This window comes from Pristis pectinata, chromosome 38, assembly GCF_009764475.1.
Source record: "Pristis pectinata isolate sPriPec2 chromosome 38, sPriPec2.1.pri, whole genome shotgun sequence".
Lineage (NCBI taxonomy): Eukaryota > Metazoa > Chordata > Chondrichthyes > Rhinopristiformes > Pristidae > Pristis > Pristis pectinata.
In genome coordinates this window covers 6091152-6108332 of record NC_067441.1, presented here as the reverse complement: position 1 = coordinate 6108332, position 17181 = coordinate 6091152, and the positions used below count along the sequence as shown (strand labels likewise).

The window sequence follows — 17181 nt, the reverse complement described above, 5'->3', positions numbered from 1 at the left end:
CCTCAATGCTCTCTGTACTGACTTAATGCACTCTGTGCTACCTCAATGCACTCTGTGCTACCTCAATGCACTCTGCGCTACCCCAATGCACTCTGTATTGACTCAATGCACTCAATGCTACCTCAGTGCACTCTGTACTGACTCAATGCACTCTGTACTACCTCAATGCACTCTGTATCGACTCAATGCACTCTGCTCTACCTCAATGCACTCAATGCTACCTTAATGCGCTCTGTACTGACTCAATGCACTCAATGCTACCTCAATGCACTCTGTGCTAACTCAATGCGCTGTGCTACTTCAATGCACTCTGTATTACCTCAATGCACCCTGTGCTCACTCGATGCGCTTTGTGCTACCTCAATGCACTTTGTACTACCTCAATGTATTGGTATTGGTTTATTATTGTCACTTGTACCGAGGTACAGTGAAACACTTGCCTTACAAACCGACCGTACAGGTCAATTCATTACACAGTGCAGTTACATCGAGCTAGTACAGAGTGTATTGATGTAGTACAGGTAAAAACAATAACAGTACAGAGTAAAGTGTCACAGCTACAGAGGAACTGCAGTGCAATAAGGTGCAAGGTCACAACAAGGTACATTGTGAGATCAGAGTCCATCTCATTGTATAAGGGAACCGTTCAATAGTCTTATCACAGTGGGGCAGAAGCTGTCCTTAAGTCTGGTGGTACGTGCCCTCAGGCTCCTGTATCTTCTACCCGATGGAAGAGGGGAGAAGAGAGAATGACCCGGGTGGGTGGAGTCTTTGATTATGCTGGCTGCTTCACCAAGACAATGAGAGGTAAAGACAGAGTCCAAGGAAGGGAGGCTGGTGTCTGTGATGTGCTGGGCTGTGTAACTGAACTGTGTAATGAATTGACCTGTACGATCGGTATGCAAGACAAGTTTTTCACTGTACCTCGGTACAAGTGACAATAATAAACCAATACCAATACCAGTGGAGTCAGTGTTTGCTCTCCCGATGGGGGAGGAATCAGCACCGTTTGCTCTCATCAAATATTATTCTCCCCCCATATTCCCATGGAGTCCAGGCTCCCCTGCACTCACACACACACTAGCGGCCATGTGGAGTTATCCGGGCTGTGCCATCTTCTCACAGCTCCCATCGGGCAGGAGGTACAGAAGCCTGAAGTCCCACACCACCAGGTTCAGGAACAGCTACAACCATTCAGTTCTTGAGCCAACCTGCACAACCCTAACCCCACCTCAGTACAGCAACACTGTGACTTTGTTTTACAGAACACAGAACACTACAGCACAGTACAGGCCCTTCGGCCCACAATGTTGTGCTGACATTTTATCCTGCTCTATGATCTATCTAACCCTTCCCTCCCACAAAGCCCCCCATTTCTCTATCATTCATATGTCTATCTAAGAGTTTCTTAAATGTCCCTAATGTATGACAACAACACTTTGATACTTTGCACTAAAATTGACTTTTTTTTGTTCTAATTGTGTTAACTGCTCTAACTGCACTGTGTAATGAATTGACCTGTAGGATTGGTTTGTAAGACAAGCTTTTCACTGTACCTCGGTACAAGTGACAACACGGAAACACCACGTCCACACTGAGGTTTGCCCGTCCATACTAGATACGTATACAAGGTACGCCAACTGTGAAGAATTCTTCTCCTTTCACTAATCCCATTTGCCTGCATTAGGACCGTCTAAGCCTTGCCTATTTAAATGTCTGTCTAAAAGCCTCTCAAAGATTGTATCTGATTCTACCACCAAATCCTCTGGCGGCCAGTTCCAGACATTCTCTATGTAAAACCTTACACCTTTAAATCTCCTCCCTCTCACCTTAAACCTGTTCCCTCTTGTTTTTTGATACTCCTGCAATGGGAAATAGATTTTGACTGTCTACCCCGTCTATGGCTCTCAGATCACCCCTCAGGTTCCTTCGCTGCAGGGAAAACAAGCCCAGCCTGTGCAATCTCTCCCCATAACTAAAGTCCTCCAATCCAGGCAGTATCCCAGTCAACCTCCTCCACACCCTCTCCAGCACAGCCTGTAGTGTGGCAACCAGAACTGCACTCAATATTCCAAGTGGGGCCTGACCATTTGTCCGAAAGTGCCAACCCACATATCTTTGGGATGTGGGAGGAAACAGGGAGCATTCAGGGGGAATGTGCAAACTCCACAGGGCTGGAGGTCGGGATCGAACCCAGGACTCCTGAGCTGTGAGACAGTGGCTCTACCCGCTGCGCCACCGTACAGCTTTGGAACTGCCTCCCTAAACCTCCTTGTTTCTTCGTCCTGCTCTTTAAACCCCAGCATTATGTAATACCTCTTTCTGTAGCTGATCGTGGCGTGACAATTCTCCTGGACTGAATGACCAAGTTGATGGTGCTATATCAATGCAGTGGGTTGTAGCTGGGTCTCTGGATCTGTGTGGAGTTGAGAGCAACTGTATTGGTATTGGTGTTGGTTTATTATTGTCACTTGTACCGAGGTTCAGTGAAAAACTTGTTTTGCATACCGATCATACAGGTCAATTCATTACACAGTGCGGTTACATTGAGTTAGTACAGAGTGCATTGATGTAGTACAGGTTAAAACAATAACAGTACAGAGTAAAGTGTCACAGCTGCAGAGAAAGTGCAGTGCAATAAGGTGCAAGGTCACAACAAGGTAGATCGTGAGGTCAGAGTCCATCTCATCGTATAAGGGAACCGTTCAATAGTCTTATCACCGTGGGGTAGAAGCTGTCCTTAAATCTGGTGGTACGTGCCTTCAGGCTCTTGTATCTTTCCTGAGGTTTCTGGGTGATAAGGGATGATAACTGTTTATGTCGATAGCTTGTTTCAACCAGATGAGTTTGATTTGAACAGCACATTGGCGCAGGGGGTACAGCCGCTGCTTCCCAGCCCCAGAGATCCGGGTTCAATCCCAACCTCCGGCGCTGTCTGTGTGTGGAGTTTGCACCTTCTCTCCTGGATGCTCCTGTTCCCTCCCACATCCCAATGACTTGAGGGTCAGTGGGTTAATTGGCCCCAGTGGTGAGGGATAGAATCTGGGGGGAGTTGATGGCAATAAAATAGGATTAGGATTAGTGGTTGACGTGGACTCAGTGGCTCAATCTCTCTGACGATGATTGAAACAAGGGTCTAATACGTGCAAAGGCATTATGTGGATCTCTGTTGCCAAGCGTGGACTGTTGATGTGAACTCCAAACCGCAAACTCCCCCCATCCCTTGGGCACCTTTGGTACACTTGCCAAGTTTGTTGATGATGCATAGGGAGGGTGGGTAACTGTGAAGGGGTGGCCGCAAGGGGGATATGGATAGGATAGTGAGTGGGCACCAATCTGGCAAATGGAGCATAGAGCGGGGAACTTGTGAAGTTGTACGTTGTGGCAGGGAAAATTTTAAAAAGGTTATTTTCTAACTGGGGACAAGTCCAGAGCTCTGAGATGCAGAGGGAGCCCAACGAGTAATTCACAAAAGGCTAGCACGCTGCTGCTGCAAGCAATTCAGAAAGCGAACGGAATGTTGTTTATAGTGAGGGGAATTGAATACAGAGGGAGGGAGGTTATGGTTGAGTTGTAGAGGGTGTTGGTGTGACAACTGTGGACTGAGGTGTTCTCCCGCTTGAAGGAAGGAGGTCCATGCATTGGAAGTAGTTCAGAGAATGTTCGTTGGAAGGGGGGCGGTGGGTGGGGGGGGGGGTTACCCCATGAGCAGAGGTTGGACAGGCTGGGCTTGTTGCCGCTCAGTTCAGCTGTCAATGAAAGACGGGAAGAAGTTGTTTCTCTCTGAGGTCGGAGACTCTTTGGAGCTCCCGTCCTCAGTGGGCGGTGGCAGCAGGGTCTTCGCAAAGAAAATTAAGGCAGAGATAGATGGATTCTTGATAAGCCGGGAGCTAAAGGTTACTGGGGGTGAAAGGTTACCAGGGCTAAGGTTGGAGTAGGATCAGTGTGATCTTATTGCAAGGTAGAATGGGCTCAATGGGCCAAATGGCCTCCTCCTCCTCCTCCCCCCCCCCCCAATGTTCTTTGTTGAAGGGCAAGAGGAGGTGACGTGGATCTTTACAACAATCCGCCAGTTCGATGGAGACCTTCACCGAGACGAGGTTCTTCATCCAGACTTACTCAGTGATGTGAACTTCGCTTCCCCACCTCTCTGGTGGGTTTTGAACTCTGGTCTCGGGATCCATGGTCCCGGCTCCGGTCTCCCCTTCCAGGGACAACCACTCTGTTGCCCCACGTTCATTGCCATCTGCCCACATCTGCTCCCCACACCCTCACTGTACGCAGAGAAACCCCCAGCAGACACCGGATTCTGATGCACAAACTTTTCCTTTAATGAGATCATGATTTATAAAGATCGGCTGATTACAGAATTTGAAATCCAGTGATTATTCGGCAGAGGCCGTGCCCACTGCACTCTGTGACACATCTTCCCTCCTAGGCACCGACACTGGAGTCACATTTCCACTGACTTCCCAAATCGCCGCTTCCTTCAGTGGATTCACACTTCACCCCACAATGACGAAACACGTCCTGCCCTGTCCTGTGTTCAACAGAGAGACAAAGAGACCGGTGACCAGAGGAAGGGTCAAACTTAACCGGGAACATTGAGGTCACAGTCATTCCCAGAGTGATCCGGGCTGGACAATTCCCACCTCACTTGCCTCTGTGACTTCAGGTAATTGGCACAACTGAGTCAGCGTAAGGTCAGTGTTAAACATCAGTGATCCCGAAACAGGGAGTCATGGGGCAGAAAGACAACGGGTTAGAGTGAAGCTCCCTCTGCGCAGTCCCATCACACACTCCAGGCATCAGACACAGAGTGAAGCTCCCTCCACACCATCCCATCACACACTCCCGGGACAGGGACAGCTCGGGTTATGGACAGTGTTTCGGACCCTCCCCTCACTAATAAAGCCCCAGCAGTAACCTGGTAAACCACCGACTCGGGGTACCGGAGACAAACCCCGTTGCTCCAGGACATGGTGAGAGCGCCAGCTCTCTCCTGGTGCAGAGGTTCCCGGCCATTTATACCCAGACCGAACCCTGGCTCAGACTCTGCATTTCAAGGTAGGAAACCCTGCGTTTCTCTAGCGCCTTTCACCACCCAAGGATGATGTCCTGGAGCTCGCTGCAGCCACTGAAGGAACTTCATGGTGGTATCATTGGTTCAACACGGCGTTCCCTCCTCACCGCCCCTCCCACAGCACGGCGCTCCCTCCTCACCGCCCCTCCCACAGCGCGGCGCTCCCTCCTCACCGCCCCTCCCACAGCACAGCGCTCCCTCCTCACCGCCCCTCCCACAGCACGGCGCTCCCTCCTCACCGTCCCTCCCACAGCGCGGCGCTCCCTCCTCACCGCCCCTCCCACAGCGCGGCGCTCCCTCCTCACCGCCCCTCCCACAGCACGGCGCTCCCTCCTCACCGCCCCTCCCATAGCGCTGCGCTCCCTCACCGCCCCTCCCACAGCGCGGCGCTCCCTCCTCACCGCCCCTCCCACAGCACGGCGCTCCCTCCTCACCGCCCCTCCCATAGCGCTGCGCTCCCTCACCGCCCCTCCCACAGAGCGGCCCTCCCTCAGTGCTCGGCTCCAACCTCAGGTGTGGGATTGGAACCCACAACCCGTGGACCCTGGGCTGAGGAAGAGATTGTCACACGGACACACAGTCCCCCTGGGTTTGCCCATCGACAGGAGAGACTCATCACCTACCGGGTCGCTGACCAGTTGTTACCGATAGTTTCAGTGTTGTTTCGGAGTAACCACATGGTCATCAAGGTCTGGTGACCGTGGGTGTTGAACATCTGCCCGGTCCACACTGTGACACTTCCCCTGACGGACTCTGGGCAGAGAAACAATGTGTTACCCGTGGCCCCAACCCCTGGGACAGAGTCCGCTGAAGTCTGGCCAAACCACCGTGCAGGCTCCCTCCCACAGCGCGGCGCTCCCTCCTCACCACCCCTCCCACAGCGCGGCGCTCCCCCTCCTCCGCCCCTCCCACAGCGCGGCGCTCCCTCCTCACCGCCCCTCCCACAGCGCGGCGCTCCCTCCTCACCGCCCCTCCCACAGCGCGGCGCTCCCTCCTCACCGCCCCTCCCACAGCGCGGCGCTCCCTCCTCACCGCCCCTCCCACAGCGCGGCGCTCCCTCCTCACCGCCCCTCCCACAGCGCGGCGCTCCCTCCTCACCGCCCCTCCCACAGCGCGGCGCTCCCCCTCCTCCGCCCCTCCCACCGTGCGGCGCTCCCTCCTCACCGCCCCTCCCACAGCGCAGCGCTCCCCCCTCATCACCCCTCCCACAGCGCGGCGCTCCCCCCTCACCACCCCTCCCACAGCGCGGCGCTCCCTCCTCACCACCCCTCCCACAGCGCGGCGCTCCCCCTCCTCCGCCCCTCCCACCGTGCGGCGCTCCCTCCTCACCGCCCCTCCCACAGCGCGGCGCTCCCTCCTCACCGCCCCTCCCACAGTGCAGAGCTCCCTCACCGCCCCTCCCACAGCGCGGCGCTCCCTCACTGCCCCTCGCACAGCGCGCCGCTCCTTCCCCACCGCCCCTCCCACAGCGCGGCGCTCCCCCTCCTCCGCCCCTCCCACCGTGCGGCGCTCCCTCCTCACCGCCCCTCCCACAGCGCAGCGCTCCCTCCTCACCGCCCCTCCCACAGCGCGGCGCTCCCCCTCCTCCGCCCCTCCCACCGTGCGGCGCTCCCTCGTCTCCTGACAAGAGGGGGGAGCTCGCCGCTGGTGCTGGAGGGAGCCGCAGACTGGGAGCCCGGGCAGGGAACTGGGGGCAACAACCCAGCGGGACATCAGGTACCTGTGGTCCACTTCACCGCGAATCCAAAGGTCGGTTGGTTGAACATCTGTTGGTATCCGATCAGATCGCCTTTAACTTGATCCCCGGTGCTCGACACCTGTGATGTGTAGGTGCCTCGCAGGGTCCCGTCCTCAGCCACCTCGATACTCACGGTGGACCCGAGCTGATTTGTCCAACAGCCGGCGAGATTCGGAGCCTGAAACCCAGGTCACACCATCGAATGTCACCGGCCCTCTGTCCCTCGCTGCTCACCTGCATCTCCGTAGCACCCACCTCCTCCCTGCCGGGAGCCCCCACCGTTCCTCAGGGACAGTGACGCGACCTTAAGGTGCAGTCACCACTGGCGTGAAAGAGGCACAGCGGGTCACTTGTACACAGCAAGATCCCGGAGACTGAGCGGCCCCATTCTCGGTGAAGGAGTTCTGGTTGTCGGTTCTTCGGCACCGGGACCGATCACAGGCGGTTCCCAGTCTCAACCGACCTCCATTGCTCCCAGGGCGGGGAGGTGGACTTAACAATGACTGGTTCCCCCTCTCCGTAATCCAGGGGTCACTGGGCAGTGATGGAGGGCAGGAACCCTGGCTGATTCCCCCCCCCCTCTCTCTCTACCCCAGGGGTCACTGGGCAGAGATGGGGAGCAGTAACCCTGGCTGATTCCCCCTCTCTCTCTACCCCAGGGGTCACTGGGCAGAGATGGGGAGCAGGAACCCTGGCTGATTCCCCCTCTCTCTCTACCCCAGGGGTCACTGGGCAGAGATGGGGAGCAGGAACCCTGGCTGATTCCCCCCTCTCTACCCCGGGGGTCACTGGGCAGTGATGGAGAGCAGGAACCCTGGCTGATTCCCCCTCTCTCTCTACCCCAGGGGTCACTGGGCAGAGATGGGGAGCAGTAACCCTGGCTGATTCCCCCTCTCTCTCTACCCCAGGGGTCACTGGGCAGTGATGGAGAGCAGGAACCCTGGCTGATTCCCCCTCTCTCTCTACCCCAGGGGTCACTGGGCAGAGATGGGGAGCAGGAACCCTGGCTGATTCCCCCTCTCTCTCTACCCCAGGGGTCACTGGGCAGTGATGGAGGGCAGGAACCCTGGCTGATTCCCCCCCCCTCTCTACCCCAGGGGTCACTGGGCAGTGATGGAGGGCAGGAACCCTGGCTGATCCCCTCCCCCCCCCCCTCAGTTTCTAAGGCAGAAGATTCCCAAAACAAATCGAGATTTATTGTCCCGATCTCCGTGCAGTATTCCCAACTCCATCCCAACCACCGACTTACCACAATGGTGCCAGAGGCACTGGCAGTGCCCAGTGCGTACAGGAGGGTCAGACAGAGCAGTGCCCCCCGCATGGTGTCACCTCCAGACGCGAAATGCAAGTGGATTCTGGGCAGATGGGTTGTGAGAAACAGAGTTCGTGTTGCAACAAGAATTATTCGATCTTGAAAAGTGAAGGAAGCTTTATACAAGTGAAGAGAAGGTGTGTGACAGATGGATATCGTTACAGGGACAGCTCTGATAGGGCAAGGGCAGGGTTGCCATGACGATCAGGTGTTTGCAAAACCCCTGAGGATAGATTGATGAAGGAAGTTGGAACGAAAAATACTGCGGCCGCAGCCTATTTTCTGTCACTGACGGGTGAAGGCACGGCTGACCCGTCACTGAGCTTGTCAGTGACGCTGGAGGGGGGAGGGAAGGGAGTTATGAAGCGGGTTCGGGGGGGATAGAGATAGGTTAGGTGAGTGGGCAACGGTCTGGCAAATGGCGTATAACATGGGAATGTCCATTTTCGTGGGAAAAATTGAATACCCTGGTAGACAAATGCCGCGTCAAAAGCCCTGGTTTGCACAACGGCGTATAAGAACTTTGGCTGCTGCTGAACATGTTATACACTTCATGCGACTCACTGAGTTCTGGATTTTCTTCGTCCAGCTCGGTTTTGCACTAACCCTGCACTAATTTTGTATTCTGTACATAACGGTTTTTGTACTTGCAAAATTTCTTTGTTTGCGTCTATTGTATGTCCTCTGTTCTGTGTATGTCCTCTGTTGTGAGAGTCTGGGGGAAACGACATTTCGTTCCTCTATGTGTTTTTATAGCACATGGGTGGATGACAATAAAGTCACTTGTCGTCTCATTCTAGGAAGGATGTGGAAGCTTTAGAGAGGGTGCAGAGGAGATTCACCAGGATGCTGCCTGGATTGGAGAGCATGTCTTATGAGGATAGGTTGAGTGAGCTAGGGCTCTTCTCTTTGGAGAGGAGGAGGATGAGAGGCGACTTGATAGAGGTGTACAAGATGATAAGAGGCACAGATCGAGTGGACAGTCAGAGACTTTTTCCCAGGGCGACAGTGGCAAACATGAGGGGACATAACTTTAAGGTGATTGGAGTGTTGTCCCGTAATTCAATTCTCACTGCTGTCTGATGTAAAGTTACACAGTGCCATGAGGTCGGTTCGATAAAACACATGTATTAGCGGTTCACCGCTGAGGAGAAGGCTCTTCAGCTCTCATCAAGAGTCGCTTCCTGAGTTCTCTCGGTACAAAGGGGTAGACAGAGGTTAAAACAGGTGTTGTCACACACACTTAATGCATACGGCACCACGAGTTTCAGTCAACCTGAGACAGACATCGCACCTATTGTTTATTGTAATGGAGTTATAAGAAATTCAAAGGCAGGTATCACCCCTCATTGTTCAGACCAAGCCTCCACCTCAATGTTTATTGCACCCAGTATCGTTACAGTCAAGCAGATTGGGACAGATCAATACCCAGAACAAAGTGAGTCAGCAGCTTGCTTGCTCTTGCTGGAGAGGTATTTTTTCTATCAGCTATAAGTATGGTCACAATTCTTAACCCTTCTCTTCCTCAGGAGGAAGGTATAAGGGGTAAGTTTTTTACACAGAGAGTGGTGGGTGCATGGAACGCACTGCCGGCAGAGGTTGTGGGGGCAGGTACATTAGGGACACTTAAGAGACTCTTAGATAGGCACATGAATGACAGAGAAATGGAGGGCTATGTGGGAGGGAAGGGTTAGATCTCATTCTGTCTTTACCTCTCGCTGTCTTGGTGAAGCAGCCGGCATAATTAAAGACCCCACCCACCCGGGACATTCTCTCTTCTCTCTTCTTCCATCAAGTAGAAGATACAGGAGCCTGAGGGCACGTACCACCAGACTCAAGGACAGCTTCTACCCCACTGTGATAAGACTATTGAACGGTTCCCTTATACAATAAGATGGACTCTGAGCTCACGATCTACCTTGTTGTGACCTTGCACCTTATTGCACTGCACTTTCTCTGTAGCTGTGATACTTTGTACTGCTACTGTTTTTACCTGTACTACCTCAATGCACTCTGTACTAACACAATGTAACCGCACTGTGTAATGAATTGACCTGTACGATCGGTTTGTAAGACAAGTTTATCACTGCACCTCGGTACAAGTGACAATAATAAACCAATACCAATACCAGACCTTAGAGCAGGATAAAATGTCGGCACAACATTGCGGGCCGAAGGGCCTGCACTGTGCTGTAATGTTCTATGTTCTATGAACAGTCCCGGTAACATGTGAACCTCTTCTGCTCCCTCTCCGGCGTAATCACATCCTTAACAAGCCTTGCTCTTGTTCCTGAAGACTCCGGGAGCCATGAGGAAGAGAGTTTCTCACTCAGTGGGGTCTGATACCAGCATTAAGACCCGGGACAGTGTGTCCATATCTCACACACAGACACAATCAAACCTTTTTTTTTGACCCAATTTCTTTGTGACGTCCCTCAGACGGCGGGGGGTTGGGGGGGGGGGGGGGGGAGGGAGGGAGAGAGCCAAAATTTCAAGCATCAAGAAACTTTCTGGTGGACAAGTCAACCAGGGGAGATCTTTATATTGACCCCCAATTCCCTTCAGATGGGGCAAGATCTCGCCCATCGTTGGGAAGGTCATCGCCCATCACCAGGGGTGCTAGGATGAGGAGGAAGGGTCCCGGGCCGGTCATGGGGGGGTCCCGTTGCAGGCGTCCCGCCTCTTATTTCTGGGAGCTGGTGGCTTGTTTCGTTGCCTACGTCTTGTTCGGCGCCTTCGTCTTCTCGGCCATGGAGCTGCCCCGGGAGGTGCAGCTGAGGAGGGAGCTGGAGGGCTTGAAGGCGGCCTTCCTGCGGGGACACCGGTGTGTGGAGGGCAGGGAGCTGGAGGCGCTGCTGCAGCGGCTGGTGGGAGCCTCCAGCTCCGGCATCTCCCCCACCGGCAACGAGTCGCACGGCCACAACTGGGACCTCGCCTCCTCCGTCTTCTTCGTGGTCACCGTGCTCACCACCACGGGTAAAGGGAGGGGCTGGGGGCGGCCCCCCACCCCCGACCTCCGCCGCAGCCACCGAGCCTCCGCCAACCTCTGCCCTTGGCACCCCGACCCCTCGCCCCTCCACCCCTGCCCCCAGCTCACCGCCCCGCTCCCTACACCCACACTCATGTCTGACCTCGGCTCCCTGTCCCCCTCCCCCTCCCCTACCTCTCTCCTCTTCCCCTCCCCCCTCCCCCTCCCCTTCCCCACCCCCTCCCTCCCCCTCTCCTCTTCCCCACCCCCTCCCCCTCTCCTCTTCCCCCTCCTCCTCTCCTCCCTCACCCCCTTTCCCCTCCCAATCCCCCAATCCCCTCCTTCCCCTCCCCCCTTTCCCCACTCCGTATCCCCTCCCCACCCCTACCCCTCTCCCACTCCTGATCTCCCCCTCTCCCCCTCCCCATCCCCCCTCCCCCTCTCCCCCTCCCCATCTCCCCTCCCTCCCCCTCCCACCACACACCGCACACTTCTCTCCCCTGCCATCCTTGAGCAGACCCCTGAATAGATATCAGAAGATTTTGCATCCCGACCATTAATTAAACCTCAACCAAAATCAAGGAAGGGGCCTACAGATTCATAGAGTCACAAGCAGAGAAACAGGCCCTTCGGCCCAACTGGTCCATGCTGACCCAAGTGCCCACCTGAGCTCTTCCCATTTGCCTGTGTTTGGCCCGTATCCCCCTTAAACCTTTTCTATCTGTGAACCTGTCCAACTGTCTTTTATCTGCTGTAATTGTCCCCCACCTCTATCCCTTCCTCTGGCAGCTCGTTCTCCACACCCACCCCCTCTGTGTGAAAAAACTTGCCCCTCAGGTCCCCTTTAAAACTTTCCCCTCTCACCTTAAACCTGTGCCCTCTGGTTTTAGATTCCCCTCCCCTGGGGAAAAGACGGCGACCGTCCACCTTATCGATGCCCCTCATGGTTTTATAAACCTGCATAAGGTCACCCCTCAGCCTCCTTCGCTCCGGGGAAAACAGCCCCAGTCTCTCCCTAGAACTCAAGTCCTCCAGTCCCGGCAAGATGTTTGATGTTTCCGCTGGAACTGTCGGCAATATAAGCCAGCAAGTGATAAATCCTGTTGTGTTTGGAGGGAGAATCTGGCTCTCTCTCCAGAGGGAGAGGTCGGGGTGGCCTCAGGGATGTCTTTGAGTGGACACAGATCAGTTTAGCAGCTCAGAGGCGCAGCGGGTAGGGCCGCTGCCTCACAGCCCCAGAGACCCAGGTTCGATCCCAACCTCCGGCACTGTGTGTGTGTGTGTGTGTGTGTGTGTGGGGGGGGGGTGTCTGCATACGTGTGTGTGCATGCACACACGTGTGTATGTGTCCGTGTGTGTGCATGCGTGTGTGTGTGTGGAGTTTGAACCTTCTCCCTGTGACCCCTGTGGGTTTCCCACGGGGGCTCCAGTTCCCTCCCACATCCCAACAACCAGCAGGGTCAGTGGGTTAATTGCCCCCCTAGTGTGGGGTAGACTCTGGGGGTGGGGTTTTAGCGTGGGGAGAAAAAAACACAACTGCAGATGCCGTAATCCAGAGCAGAAACGCCAAACTGCTGGAGGAACTCAGTGGGTTGGGCGGCATCCGTGGGGGCGGAGGGACGGTCTTGACTCAGGGGTCTCGACCTGCTACCTCGACCGTCCCTTCTCGCCTCCACGGATGCTGCCCGACCCGCCGAGCTTTTGCTGCTGCCGGTCAGCAGGGACTCGATGGGCCGAAGGGCCTGACCTCTCCCTGTTACCTTCCTTGCCTCCAGGTTACGGACAGAGTGTCCCCCTCACCAAGGAGGGTAAGAGCTTCTGCATGCTGTACACCCTGCTGGGGATCCCCGTCACCTTGCTGCTGCTCAGCGCCCTGGTGCAGCGGCTGATGTTCTACGTCCAGCAGGTGCCCACGGCCCACCTCCACCGCCGGTGGGGTCTCTCCCCGCAGCTGGCGGCCCGCGTCCATGCCCTGGCGCTGGGGGCCGCCGTCGCCAGCTGCTTCTTCCTGCTCCCTGCCGTGGCCTTCATGAACCTGGAGGAGGACTGGAGCTACCTGGAGTCTCTCTACTTCTGCTTCATCTCCCTCAGCACCATCGGCCTGGGGGACCTCGTCCCTGGGACGTCCCGCTATCCCAGCCTCCGGCACCTCTACAGGATCGGCGTCTCGTGTGAGTAGAACATAGGGTTATGTATTGGTATTGGTTTATTATTGTCACTTGTACCAAGGTACAGTGAAAAACTTGTCTTACAAACCGATCATACAGGTCAATTCATTACACAGTGCAGTTACATTGGGTTAGTATAGAGCGCATTGATGTAGTACAGGTAAAAACAGTAACAGTACAGAATAAAGTGTCACAGCTACAGAGAAAGTGCAGTGCAATAAGGTGCAAGGTCACAACAAGGTAGATCGTGAGGTCAGAGTCCATCTCATTGTATAAGGGAACCGTTCAATAGTCTTATCACAGTGGGGTAGAAGCTGTCCTTAAGCCTGGTGGTACGTGCCCTCAGGCTCCTGTATCATCTACCCGATGGAAGAGGAGAGAGAATGACCCGGGTGGGTGGGGTCTTTGATTATGCTGGCTGTTTCACCAAGACAACGAGAGGTAAAGACAGAGTCCAAGGAGGGGAGGCTGGTGTCTGTGATGCCCTGGGCTGTGTCCACAACTGTCTGCAGCTTCCTGAGCAGAGCAGTTGCCATACCAAACCGTGATACATCCAGATAGGATGCTTTCTATGGTGCATCGGTACCAGCAACAATAGAAAGACACTGAGCTGTGTATAAGTGTTAGAATCTATTTTATTAATAACTACCAGTAATAATAAAAAAAGTAAAAAAAAAATGTTAGATATTAAACATTGACCCCAAAAATAAACTTGAAGTGTGTGTGTGGCCAATTCCCAAACCCCAAGTCTAGGAATAGTTCTCAAAGTTCAGTTCAGCAAGTCATAGGGTAGAACGCTGAGCAAAGGCTTTTGCAGAACCTCAGTAGATTGTAGAGAGAATGTAGAGAAACGTTATGAAATCCATATGTTCCACGATGGAACCCAGACGACACCTCAATCACTGATGATCTCCACTTGTTCCGAAGTATCTGCCACACTGAGGGCACTTGATATGTGGCCGCCCACAATATACCTGCTTTCCAGTACAGGTTAACGACAAAGTGGACCCCACTTTTATTGCTCAAAAAATCCATACATGGATTGCAGTGACAGACACATTTATTGTTCTTCATCCATCGATGCAGAGACCAGCAGTCAGTGTCTCTCTCTCTCTCTCTCTCTTCGACTCTGTGCAAACAGCCAGTCCAACTCCAGCTCCAATTATAGTCTTGCCATCTTGTAGCTTGTACATAGCACGTATGCACGCACGCACGCGCGTGCGCGCACGCACACACACACACACACACACACACACACCGCTACTCTACTGTCCAGGTGCCTTAAAGGGACATTCACCAAGTAGCAACCTGGCTCGTAACAACAGAACATAGAACAACAGAACAGCACAGGAACAGGCCCTTCAGCCCACGATGTTCTGCCAAACTAATTAAGCTAATTCATCGGTATTTCATTGTGAGAATATTACATTGTGAAGAGCAGAGGTCTCTACTTTTTTAAATTGGTAACTAAGATAGTCATAGAGTCATAGAACACAGCACAGAACAGATCCTTCGGCCCTCCTACCTACAGAATGCCCATAACCCTCTATTGGTATTGGTTTAGTATTGTCACTTGTACCGAGGTACAGTGAAAAACTTGTCTTACAAACCGACCATACAGGTCAATTCATCACACAGTGCAGTTACATTGAGTTAGTACAGAGTGCATTGATGTAGTACAGGTAAAAACAATAACAGTACAGAGTAAAGTGTCACAGCTACAGAGAAAGTGCAGTGCAATAAGGCGCAAGGTCACAACAAGGTAGATCGTGAGGTCAGAGTCCATCTCATCGTATAGGGGAACCGTTCAATAGTCTTATCACAGTGGGGTAGAAGCTGTCCTTAAGCCTCATGTGCCCATCCAAGCCCCTCTTAAAAGCCCCCAATGAATTTGCCTCCACCACCCTATCAGGCAACGCATTCCAGACATCCACCGCTCTCTCAGTAAAAAACTTACCCCTTACTTCTGTTCTGAACCTTCCCCCTCTAGCCTTAAGTGCATGCCCTCTGGTATTGGATCGCTCAATCATGGCGAAAAGATATTGCTTGTCCACCCTATCTATGCCCCTCATCATTTTATACACTTCCAACAGATCCCCCCTCAGCCTCTGCTGCTCCAGAGAAAAGAGCCCAAGTTTGTCCAGCCTCTCCTGATAGCACATGCCCTCTAATCCAGGCAGCATCCTAGTAAACCTCCTCTGCACCCTCTCTAAAGCCTCGACATCCTTCCCATAGTCATAGATCTATACAGCATGGAAACAGGCCCTTCAGCCCAACTGGTCTGTGCTGACCAAGTTGTCTAACTGAGCCAGTCCCATTTGCCCACGTTTGGCCCGTATCCCTCTGAGTCCTTCCCATCCATGTAACTGTCCAAGTGTCTTTTAAATGTTACATAATTGTATCTGCCTCAAGCACTTCCTCTGGCAGCTCGTTCCACACACCCACCACGCTCTGTGTGAAAAACTTGCCCCTCAGGTCCCCTTTAAGTCTTTCCCCTCTCTCTTTAAACCTGTGCCCTCTAGTTTTGGACACCCCCTACCCTGGGGAAAAGACTTTGGCTATTTACCTTACACCCCCCCACCCCATGATTTTATAAACCGCTATAAGGTCAAAGTCAAAGTCGAGTTTACTGTGTCTCTGACCCCGGGAGTGTGTGATGGGACGGTGTAGAGGGAGCTTCACTCTGTGTCTGACCCTGGGAGTGTGTGACGGGACGGTGTAGAGGGAGCTTCACTCTGTGTCTGAACCCGGGAGTGTGTGCTGAGACACAGTCCCTGTACCAGCCTGGATGGCCCTGACCACGTTGTGTGTCTCTGCTGGTTTGCAGGCTACCTGATCGTCGGACTGATCGCTCTGCTGGTCGTTCTGGAGACTTTCTACGGACTGCGGGAGGTGCAGCTGTTCATGCACCTCTTTGTGAGCCGGGAAGACCAGGAGGCGCGCCTGGGTTTCAGAGAGGATGAGGAGACCATCGCCCTGTCCAAGCCAGGACCGTCTGAGCATCGCTGAGCAGTCAGGGAGCCAGCCAAGGGCCTCAGTCCGGAGAGTACGGGGGCAGTGAGCAGATGGGCAGGACGAGCTCAACCCCCACCTCAACCCACCGGTCATCTTCTCCCCACCTCCCTCCCCCAAAGTGTGTGGGATTTTCCAAGGATCCATGGTCCCTGCACCTTGATTTGGAGCCACTCCAACCCATTCCTTACAGGTGCTCACGAACAACAGGCTCCCTGGGTCCTGCCGCTCTCCACCACCCCCAAACACACTTTGAATTTTAGAGTACCAGTGTTGTATAGAAAGAAATATAACTAATAAAAATGACCACGTTACCCTTCTGATGCTTTTCTCATGCTCCTGCCAACTCTGCTTCCTCACACTGTCCCTCAGTAACCCCTCTCCCCCAGCACCCTGTGTCACTGACTGATGTTAACCCATCTCCCTCACACCGTCCCTCAGTAACCCCTCTCCCCCAGCGCCCTATGTCACTGACTGATGTTAACCCAGCTCCCTCACACCGTCCCTCAGTAACGCCTCTCCCCCAGCGCCCTGTGTCACTGACTGATGTTAACCCAGCTCCCTCACACCGTCCCTCAGTAACCCCTCTCCCCCAGCGCCCTGTCACTGACTGATGTTAACCCAGCTCCCTCACACCGTCCCTCAGTAACCCCTCTCCCCCAGCGCCCTGTGTCACTGACTGATGTTAACCCATCTCCCTCACACCGTCCCTCAGTTACCCCTCTCCCCCAGTGCCCTGTGTCACTGACTGATGTTAACCCAGCTCCCTCACACCGTCCCTCAGTAACCCCTCTCCCTCAGCTTCACCGCTGCCTCAGGAGCTACACACTTGCTGCCATATCTACTGGGCTCCAACAGCAATCCAAAACACTTGTGTCTCTGAAATACCTTTCAGAGCCA

General features: G+C 54.0%; 2 protein-coding genes across 2 annotated transcripts; one reads left to right on the top strand and one right to left on the bottom strand.

Moving 5' to 3' along the window:
* Positions 1 to 4307: 4307 nt before the first annotated feature.
* On the bottom strand, positions 4308 to 8157 carry LOC127587049 (avidin-like). The gene is made up of 4 exons (XM_052045199.1): positions 8071 to 8157; positions 6804 to 6999; positions 5707 to 5836; positions 4308 to 4540 (listed from the first exon to the last, which is right to left on the bottom strand). The coding sequence occupies exons 1-4, from the start codon at positions 8140 to 8142 to the stop codon at positions 4435 to 4437; spliced, it is 504 nt and encodes a 167-aa protein (XP_051901159.1). The 5' UTR covers positions 8143 to 8157; the 3' UTR covers positions 4308 to 4434.
* Positions 8158 to 10757: 2600 nt separating this feature from the next.
* On the top strand, positions 10758 to 16278 carry LOC127586926 (potassium channel subfamily K member 1-like). Its single transcript, XM_052044954.1, has 3 exons — positions 10758 to 11109; positions 12877 to 13272; positions 16097 to 16278. Exons 1-3 carry the CDS (start codon positions 10758 to 10760, stop codon positions 16276 to 16278), a joined length of 930 nt encoding a protein of 309 aa, XP_051900914.1.
* The last annotated feature ends 903 nt before the right edge of the window (positions 16279 to 17181 follow it).